Here is a 10,229-nt window from a genome sequence, read left to right on the forward strand (position 1 = left end):
ATGAAATAACACATATGGATGTGTAGTAACCAAAAAAGTATTAAACAAATCAAAATACATTTTATATTTGAGATTCTTCAAAGTAGCCACCCTTTGCCTTGATGACAGCTTTGCACACTTTTGGCATTCTCTCAACCAGCTTCATGAAGTAGTCACCTGGAATGCATTTCTATTAACAGGTATGTCTTGTAAAAAGTTAATTCGTGGAATTTATTTCCTTCTTAATGCGTTTGAGCCAATCAGTTGTGTTGTGACAAAGTTACATTCTTCAATAATCAATGGCTATATATTAATACATTAAAAGTCCCTTTAATGGATTTAAAATAATTAATTAAATCTGATGCCAACCAGATGTCATCAAACAGGCACCAACTCACATCAACAACAACTCTCCAATCCATTAATATCTAACAATATCAACACAAACGCTCTCCTCGCACGCATACAAATACGTGATTCATGTGATACAGTTAGCCTAAACATATCTTATAACAATGTCTTACTATCTCATAATTAACTATTTACTATCTCATAATAATGACTTACTATCTCATAACTCTTAGTTAGATTTGATTGTTTAGGTGGCGGGAACGAGCTTCCATAATAGTGTGTTTGACCCAGAGAACAGTGTAATTGGAAGGTTAAACTCATGAGAGTTTATTCTAGGCCTATTGATTATGATGCTTTTTTTAAATTTCAAAACGTTTTTATAGGGAATAGTTATATGACAGGTCTATTTATTTGGTGATCATGTTGCATTACGCACTTACATTAATAATTTGAGGGGAAGAAATGTAAAGGCCAAGAGCTATCTATCTATGGGTGTGGTATAGACAGGTCAGGTGATGTATTTGGGCAGGACGAGACCAGCACAGCCCCGGTCAGACCAACGCCAGCACTGCACGTGATCAATAGCAATAACCTACTCTGTACTGAGACCACAGCTATATATATATTCGCCCTCGACTTGCATTTTTTACTCCTGAAGAAACATTTGCTCAGACCAGCAATATTTCCCGAGGTCTGCAGCCACACATATTCTTTGAGGAGGCTGCACGCGCCCTTGACGACTGAGGAAAACGAGCATTAGTAAACTAATTAGAGAGCAACATGTGACAGTCAGAAAAGGACTGATTGCAAAGATGTTTCTGATGACATTGAGAAGAGGGTGTCCATAGTAACCGCTACCTGCCGCAAAAGGGGCAAACAAACGATCGCCTTTGCTCCGGTGCCAAGCTCAAAACATGACTGGAATGCAACCCGTTTGTTCTGCATGAGGACCTGGAAAACTGCACGACATTCAATTTTATTGGAGCCTGGCTAATATGTATCGACGAATGTACCCATTCACGGCCTGTGTAAGAAGAATCGCGAAGGGTTTAGCGAGCTACGTGGTAGCAGGAGGTTATGTCAGCGCTTGAAACGGCGCATGGGGGTTTAGGAACGATTTAACTTCAGAACACCTACCTCGTGTGCTCTTTTCCTATGCATAGCCTAATAAGAAATGCTCAATTAAACCAGCTACAATACAGACAGTCTTGTAAATATCGGATATCGTAAATAGCCTATTGACTTTGAAATGTAATTTAACAGCCTACCGACGTTGGATAATTGTATGCCTACAATGCATGTCCATCTCTGCTGGGCACAAACCTTGAATGTAATGTAGGCCTAGTAGACAAACATTTACCAAAATGCTACCAGGTTCTATTCAAATAACGGGAGAGGCACTGTCGGGAGCTGAGATCAAGGATATTTGTGAAAGCCTAAAAGAGAACAGTGTGAGGCTTTTGTCTATCAGGGGATGTCAGCTTTCAGACCGAGACTTCGGACGGGTGTGTCGCGGAGTGACGGAGTCCCACTCACTGGCGCAACTCAACCTGAACCTCGGTGTGGTCTCCACCATCAACCGAACCAAGCATCTTGCCGATGCACTCAAGACCAACAGATCGATCCAGACCCTTTTGTAAGTAGTGGATTACAATTAATAAGTTGTCTGTCTGATTGATTGGTCTTAGTGGTTGATAATGATACGGCTACTGTCTATTCACTCATTGTAATCAGCATGGGTCCCTCAATTTGGGATCCATTAAGAGCTGTAGCATGTTTTCGCCATGGCATCACATCCGGGGGACCAGACTCTAATTTCCATGAGGATGAGCATGAACTCAAGTCTATGTCAAGTTGATGCTTTATGTAGCTTGAAAGCGGTGCTCTGCATTAGGCTATATGTGTAAACATGAGTGAATGAATTGGGTGGTCTTCACTGGCACTTTCATATTGAATGATATTCTGCATTTTTTTCCCCTCTTTCTCTTTCTCTCCTCCCATCTCTCATATGCCACAGTCTCCACGGAAGCCCCCTCCTGGATGCAGGATTGGTCACACTTAACACTGCTCTTTCCACTCACCCTTTACTGGTCTCTCTGGACCTGGGGGACTGTATGCTGGGGGACGAGGCACTGCGGCTAATCTGTGGCATGCTGCCTCCGGACGGGGCCAAATCAGGTAGAGCCACGCAACACTGCCCTCACTTTTACTGGAGGTATCGGACTCTGAACCTGCTTGGCCGGCTGAGGGACTGGGGCCTGGAAACAGTAGGCTAGTGTAGAGGTCCTCTCTTGTTAGTGTGTGTGTAAGGGAAATGGAAGCAGAGAGAGAAACACATGTTTTAGTATAGAAAATACAGTCCAGACAAATTGCAACCTCTATAGGCTTTATAGAGCATTCATAAAGTTGTTATTAACACCACATAGCTCTGTCACAATGATCTTTTTCCATCCTATATGTCGCATGACATTTGCTTATGAGTGATTTCTGAAGCATCTTTATAGGTCATATAAAGGGCTTTATGAAGGCATTATGTTTACAATTAGACTCATTTGACATGATAATGGAGAAAACACAGACTAGCTAGTCAGAGCCTTTAATATATGGCTACATTTGGCTCTGGCTATAGCTAGTTGGTCATTTGATGGTGATGGACTGCCTGTCCCACAGGTCTTAGGGAGCTGACTCTGAGTGCAAACCCCAGCATCACCACAAAGGGCTGGGCCCGCTTGGCCATCGCTGTGGCCCACAGCTCCCAGCTCCGAGTCCTCAACCTGGACTACAACCCCCTGGGTAAGAACCAATCAGAGAGGACACAAAACCAATTACTGTACTTTATATCAGTGAATTTCTTTATATGGAATCCGCTTGTATGGAATCAAGTTCTTAACATTTGAAAGGAATATTGCACTCAACCCAAAGTGTTGCCATTAAAAATACTTAATCAATATTAACTATTGTGAACTTCAAGTGTTGGAACAACATTACTGTGTCATCATGCGTAATGGGCCCGTTTCAGAGGTGAAGCACTCTTGAGTTACCGATGATGTCCATTTTATGGGCCAGTTGCCTCCTGCATTACCCAATAATATTTGTCATCTCCATGACAACCACCTGGCTGCTTGCACCAGAGAGAAAGAGAAATAGGAAAGGAGGTCATCTGAACATAATGTCCCAAGTTAACTTAAATTTACATTTTAGAGGGCATAGGCCTTCTTGATACACAATTATAGGGCTATGGTCATTTTGGGTTATAACCGGTTATTTAAGTATATAGGGCATAACATTTGGATTCCATTTCATCCATCTGAATTTTGGAGATCAATGACACTCCTAATGACTGGCACATCAAAATCAATCAAATGTTATTTATTTAATGTCAAAGTGCTTTGCAGAAACCCAGCCTAAAAGCCCAAACGGCAAGCAATGCAGGTGTAGAAGCACGGTGGCTAGGAAATGCATGTGCCTTTAACATAGCAAATTGTAGGGGTAGCCCAGACCAGGACTCAAACCCGGGTTCCGTGACTGTCAGCCCACCACCTTAGCTTTTACGCCAAGTGATCTGAATCCCTTGACGAGGTCACTAGGTGTTGGGTTAAGGTGGTTACACTATAGCAAGTCCCTCATGTGAACTGCCCCGCCAATGGCCTCGCGGGCGCGTTCCCACTTCTGACACCAATGTAGTGAACACCGTGGGTAGCCCCAACTGGGACTTGTTTGGGCTCCCGAGTGGCGCAGCAGTCTAAGGCAGTGCATCTCAGTGCTAGAGGCGTCCCTACAGACCCTGGTTTGGTCACGGGCTGTATCACAACCGTCCGTGATCAAGGGGTCCCATAGGGCGGCGCACATTTGGCCCAGTGTCGTCCGGATTAGGGAAGGTATTGGCAGAGGTAGGCTGTCATTGTAAAATAAGAATTTGTTCTTAACTGACTTGCCTGGTTAAATAAAAAAATAAGTAAATAATGATGAGATCCAAACCCCTTGATGAGGTCGCTAGGTGTTGGGTTAAGGTCACAATACTTATACTGTTGAAAAGATGTGCCTGATGGTGAAAGCTGAAACGTACACTCAGTGGTCAGTTTATTAGGTACACCCATCTAGTACTGGGTCGGACCCCCCTGTAGCCATGAAGGGATGCACCTGGTCAGCAACAATGTTCAGATACGCTTTGGCGTTCAAATGTTGCTCAGTTGGTATCAAGGGACCTAACGTGTGCCAGGAAAACATTCTCCACACCATTAGCCTGTACCATTGACACCAGGCAGGATGGGGCCATGGACTCATGCAGCTTAAGCCAAATCCTGACTCTGCCATCAGCATGACGCAACAGGAACCAGGATTCGTCGGACCAGGCAATGTTTTTCCACTCCTCAATTGTCCAGTGTTGGTGATTGCGTGCCCACTGGATAGGAGTTGAATGCGTGCGCCTGCGTGCGCCCGGCCCGCCACAAGGAGTCGCTAGAAAGCGATGGGGCAAGGACATCCCGGCCGACCAAACCTTCCCCTAACCTGAACGACGCTGGGCCAATTGGGTCTCCCCCGGCTGCGACACAGCCTGGGATCAAACCCGGGCCTGTAGTGATGCCTCTAACACTGCGATGCAGTGCCTTAGACATCTGCGCCACTCGGGAGGCCTGAGATGCTGTTCTGCACACCACTGTTGTACTGCACCATTATTTGCCTGTTTGTGGCCCGCCTGTTAGTTTGCATGATTCTTACCATTCGACCGCTCTCATCAACAAGCTGTTTTTGCCCACAGGACTGGTGCTGACTAGATGGTTTTTATTAGTCGCACCATTCTCTATAAACCCTAGACATGGTCGTGCGTGAAAAGTCCAGGAGGCAGGCCATTTCTGAGATGCTGAAACCGGCGTGTCTGGAACCCATGATCATACCGCGCTAAAAGTTGCTTAGGTCACTTGTTTTGCCCATTCTACCGTTCAATCGAACAGTAACCGAATTCCTCGATGCCTGTCTGCTTTATATAGCAAGCCACAGCCACATGACCTACTTTCTGTAGGAGCGAACCATTTTCATGAACGTGGTGTACCTAATTAACTCTATATCAACTTTATGCTGTTGGAATAAATTCATTATTTATGCAAATACTAATCTGTGTGTGTAGTCCTAATCTGTTGTTCTGAGTCAATGGCACCAATCAGCTTTCTGTAATGCTCAAATGACAAACTCACCTTCTGAATTCACTCATGTTTTGGCTGTGTTGGGATTCCAGGGGACCAGATTGCTGGTATGCTAGCCGTGGCTGTGGCATCCAGCAGAACTCTGGAGGTGTTAGATCTGGAGGGAACAGGCCTCACAAACCAGTCAGCACAGGTCTGTAGTGTCACCAACATCACCACTAGTGCATAGTCATCTGCACCACTGAGTGTGTGGAAAAACATTACAAAGAAAGTGGAAGAAATATAAATAAAACATATAAACGCAACATCTAAAGTATAAGCTGATTTCTCTCAAATGTTGTGCACAAATGTGTTTACGTCGCTGTTGGTGAGCGTTTCTCCTTTGCCACGGTAATCTATCCAACTGACAGGTGTGCCAATATCAAGAAGTTGATTAAACAGCATGATCATTACACAGGTGCACCTTGTGCTGGGGTCAATAAAAGGCCACTCTAAAATGTGCAGTTTTGTCACACAATGCTACAGATGTCTCAAGTTGAGGTAGTGTGCAATTGGCATGCTGACTGCAGGAATGTCCACCAGAGCGATTGCCAGAATTTAATGTTCATTTCTCTACCATAAGCCGTCTCCAATGTCAATTTAGAGAATTTGGCAGTATGTCCAACCTGCCTCACAACCGTAGACTGTGTAACCATGCCAGCCCAGGACCTCCACATCCGGCTTCTTCACCTGCGGGATTGTCAGAGACCAGCCACCCGGACAGTTTATGAAACTGATGAGTAGTATTTCTGTCTGTAATAAAGGCCTTTTGTTTGGAAAATCTCATTCTGCTTGGCTGGGCCTATGTCGTCCCAGGCCCACCCATAGCTGCACCCCTGCCCAGTCATGTAAAATCATTAGGGCCTAATGGATTTTTCAATTCATTGATTTCCATATATGAACTGTAACTCTGTAAAAACAAAATATTTTTGTTCAGCATAGTTTCATTATGATTTATAGCTTCCACCCCTGAAGTGAAACATTTTAGTCATTTAGCAGACACTCTTATCCAGAGCAACTTACAGGAGTAATTAGGGGTCAGTGCATGCTCAAGGGCACAGACAGATTTTTCAGCTAGTCGGATAGGGGATTTGAACCAGGGACCTTTCGGTTACTGGCCCAACACTCTTATCCGCTAGGCTACCTGTCGCCTTGTCATGTGAAAATGTGTATTCCATATCATTGGAAAAGACACCCCATTCACATGGATTTGCACCCAAGTGAGCAGTTCGGATTTGTCACTTCAAGCCCAAATATCATGTTTGACTAAAACGATGACCTAAATCGTTGTGCAACATCATGGGTAAGCTCTGGCCATCGTCTTTCAGCTCGAAAAAGGATTTCTACTGGTGTGGCCATTTAACTTCCATGCCTCTTCTCAAAATGTGGTGCCCATTTCCAACATTACTAATGCCAATCATCAATTGAAAAATAACTTATTTCCATTAATGTTATGGAGGTAGCTTTTCACATCCCTTATGGTTCCATTATATTTAATGAGCTTTAATGTGAATGTAACATTTGTTCTTTTTCAATCCCACCTATTCTGTAGATTGTAAATTGATTTTATAGTTATATCCACTAGGTGGGGCTGCTGTATATCAAATCTCCCAATTTATCTGTCATCGTAGCAAAGCCCTGTTCCTCTCATGGGCTAATTTCAAAGTCCGTCTGCTTTCTTAGGAGACAAAGGGGCTTTCATGGGCATGCATATGAGTGTGGAACAACAAGGGTGGGAGTGCTGAACAGAGCCTTGGGCTAGCATACCAAAGTCACCGTCTGGTGGCTGCGAGGCCTCCTCAGTCTTTGATCAAAGTAAACTTCATCTAGACAGGCAGCTCCTTCTTAGTCTCCCTCCCACACTCACTGATATTGACCCATAACCCTGAGTCTAATTTGCTGTGAAGATGTGCTTACTACACTCAGACACTCTTTTCTCACAAACACACTTCGCCAGCTTTGGCCTGGCAAGTGCAAATGAAAAGTGCTCAAGGCTTATGGACAATTTATCAATTTCAACAGACTTTCAATTCATTTTCTAGCTACTGTGTCTCTCTCCTCTCTAAAGCTAGCTGATTCATAAAGAGACTAGCCTTGACATGCACTTCACACTAAGAAGAAACATCACTGCTTTTGAGACGAGTACTATAAATCGGGACAAATCGGAGCAAACAAAAATACACGTTGACATTGAAGTGATTTGTTACATGCCGAAGTAATTCAAGAAGAACAAACCACATACACTGAGCAAAAATAATTTCAAAGATTTTACTGAGTTACAGTTCATATAAGGACATGTAAAGAAAATAATTTGGCCCTAATCTATGGATTTTACATGGGAATGCAGATATTCATCTGTTGGTCAAAGATCCCTTTAAAAAAAAGTAGGGGGCATGGATCAGAAAACCAGTCAGTATCTGGTGTGACCACCATTTTCTTCATGCAGCAATTTGCATAGTTGATCAGGCTGTGGAATGTTGTCCCACTCCTCTTCATTGGCTGTGTGAAGTTGCTGGTTATTCGCGGGAACTGGACCACGCTGTCATACGCATCGATCCAGAGCATCCCAAACATGCTCAATGGGTGACATGTCTGGTGAGTATGCAGGCCATGGAATAACTGGGACATTTTCAGCTTCCAGGAATTGTGTACAGATCCTTGCAACATGGAGCCGTGCATTATTATGCTGTAACATGAGGTAATGGCAGCGGATGCATGGCAATGGTCCTCAGGATCTTGTCATGGTATCTCTGTGTATTCAAATTGCAAACGATAAAATGCAATTGTGTTCGTTGTCTGTAGGTTATAGCTGCCAATACCATAACCCTACCACCACCATGGGGTACTCTGTTCACAACGTTGACATCAGCAAACCGCTCACCCACACGACGCCATACATGTGGTCTGAAGTTGCGAGCCCGGTTGGACGTACTGCGAAATTCTCTTAAACGACGTTGGAGGATTATGGTAGAGAAATTTACATCTCAGTTCTCTGGCAACAGCTCTGGTGGACATTTCTGCTGTCAGCATGCCAATTGCACACTCAACTTCAAAACGTCTTTGGTGTTGTGTGACAACTGCACATTTTAGTGGCCTTTTGGCCCCAGCACAAGGTGCACCTGTGTAATGATCATGCTGTTTAATCCGCTTCTTGATGTGCCACATCTGTCAGGTGGATGGATTAACGCTCACTAACAGTGACGTAAACAAATTTGTGCACAACATTTGAGAGAAATAAGCTTGTTGTACGTACGGAACACTTCTGGGGTCTTATTTCAGCTGACGTAAATTGTGACTAACACTTTACATGTTGCGTTTTTATATTTTTGTTTAGTGTAAATTCACAACCTAGAATACAAAATCCCCACTGGCATGCAGAACTCTACCTACCAAGTCCTCTTATCAACCCCTACTGCAGCCTATCGGTGCTTCATGACAGTCTCCCCTCCCCTGTGCCCTCAGGTATTCCTGGACGTGGTGGAGAACTACCCCACCTGTCTGCGCATGCTGGTCCTGGCTGAGAACGCCATCAACCCCGAGCTGCAGCAGCAGATCTCAGACCTGCTCTCCGAGGGAGAGGAGGACGACGACAAAGAGAGCGAGGCCCGATGCAGCGCTGGCATCCCCACCAGGGAGAAAACCACCTGGGTCCCCCATAGTAGTAAGGGCTGACCTGGCCAACCAAAACGCTCTCCTTCCCTGTCCCTTTTTAGTCATAGTCTAGACAGTTCCACTGGGGTGTTCTGTTCTGGAGTCTTGCAGATTCAAAATAAATAATTTTCTATAAGCTGCTATAAACCCGAAACGTCGGTATAAGTGATGGCCTAAAATAAATAACCCTACAAACTAACTAACCCATTTGCTTAAGAATGAGGCCTGTTCCCATTTCCGGAGTGCTTTAGAGTAGACTGGTAGTGAGATCTGTTTGTGCTTTGGCCAACTTGTTCATTGTGTTTCCGTATAAGGCTGAAGCACCCTACAGATGTGGCGACCAGGCTAGCTGTGGAGTTATAGAAGTCCTAAACCCGTTTCCGTTGTCTCTGCCCCTTGCAGACTCCCAACCCCAGAGGGTCCTGCTGACGTCAGGTCTAGGCGAGAGCCTACTAGCAGAGACTGAGATGTGATTCCACAGCCTTCCTACCTTTTTTTTTTTTAATACCTCTTTTCCTTTTGCTAGTCTGCACATAATTGTGTTAAAGATCACCTAGTAGCCTGCAACCAATTACACTTTTTGCATGACCTGTAGCACTTTTACATAACACAATACATTTTGGAGCAGGCACAAAATCCTTAAAACCCACACCAAGTGACTTATAGGCAATAGTGAATTATTTATTTTAAACATGCACAGTCTATTTATAGTTCCGATTGTGAAGGTTATGTAACCAATACAAGTCTGTATGCTCTGATATGATAGATCGACTATATATGATTGTTGTGATGGTCTGATGTCAGAATAAATCTGTTTACATCTTCTTAAAGACGTTTGGGTTCTCGTGTTTCCTGATTGGAATAGCCTACTTATTAATGAAATTCCTGTACAATAGCTAACCGAACACACACTGGTTTCCTTTGATCTGAAATGTACCTTTCTCTCCACTAATGCTTCATATGAACATTATTCTGAAATTGTAGTACTAGCCGTAATAACAGGATGTTCCTGGGGTCAGCACCTAAACGTCACATACAACATGATCTGAATTGAATGTAACGAGCATG

General features: G+C 44.0%; 1 protein-coding gene across 1 annotated transcript; it reads left to right on the top strand.

The window, feature by feature from the left end:
• The first annotated feature begins 868 nt into the window (after positions 1 to 868).
• Positions 869 to 9,991, top strand: lrrc73 (leucine rich repeat containing 73). The gene is made up of 6 exons (XM_021608559.2): positions 869 to 1,966; positions 2,348 to 2,508; positions 3,001 to 3,123; positions 5,564 to 5,664; positions 8,973 to 9,171; positions 9,564 to 9,991. Exons 1-6 carry the CDS (start codon positions 1,695 to 1,697, stop codon positions 9,632 to 9,634), a joined length of 927 nt encoding a protein of 308 aa, XP_021464234.1. The 5' UTR covers positions 869 to 1,694; the 3' UTR covers positions 9,635 to 9,991.
• Positions 9,992 to 10,229: the final 238 nt, after the last annotated feature.

This window comes from Oncorhynchus mykiss, chromosome 1 (genome assembly GCF_013265735.2).
Source record: "Oncorhynchus mykiss isolate Arlee chromosome 1, USDA_OmykA_1.1, whole genome shotgun sequence".
Lineage (NCBI taxonomy): Eukaryota > Metazoa > Chordata > Actinopteri > Salmoniformes > Salmonidae > Oncorhynchus > Oncorhynchus mykiss.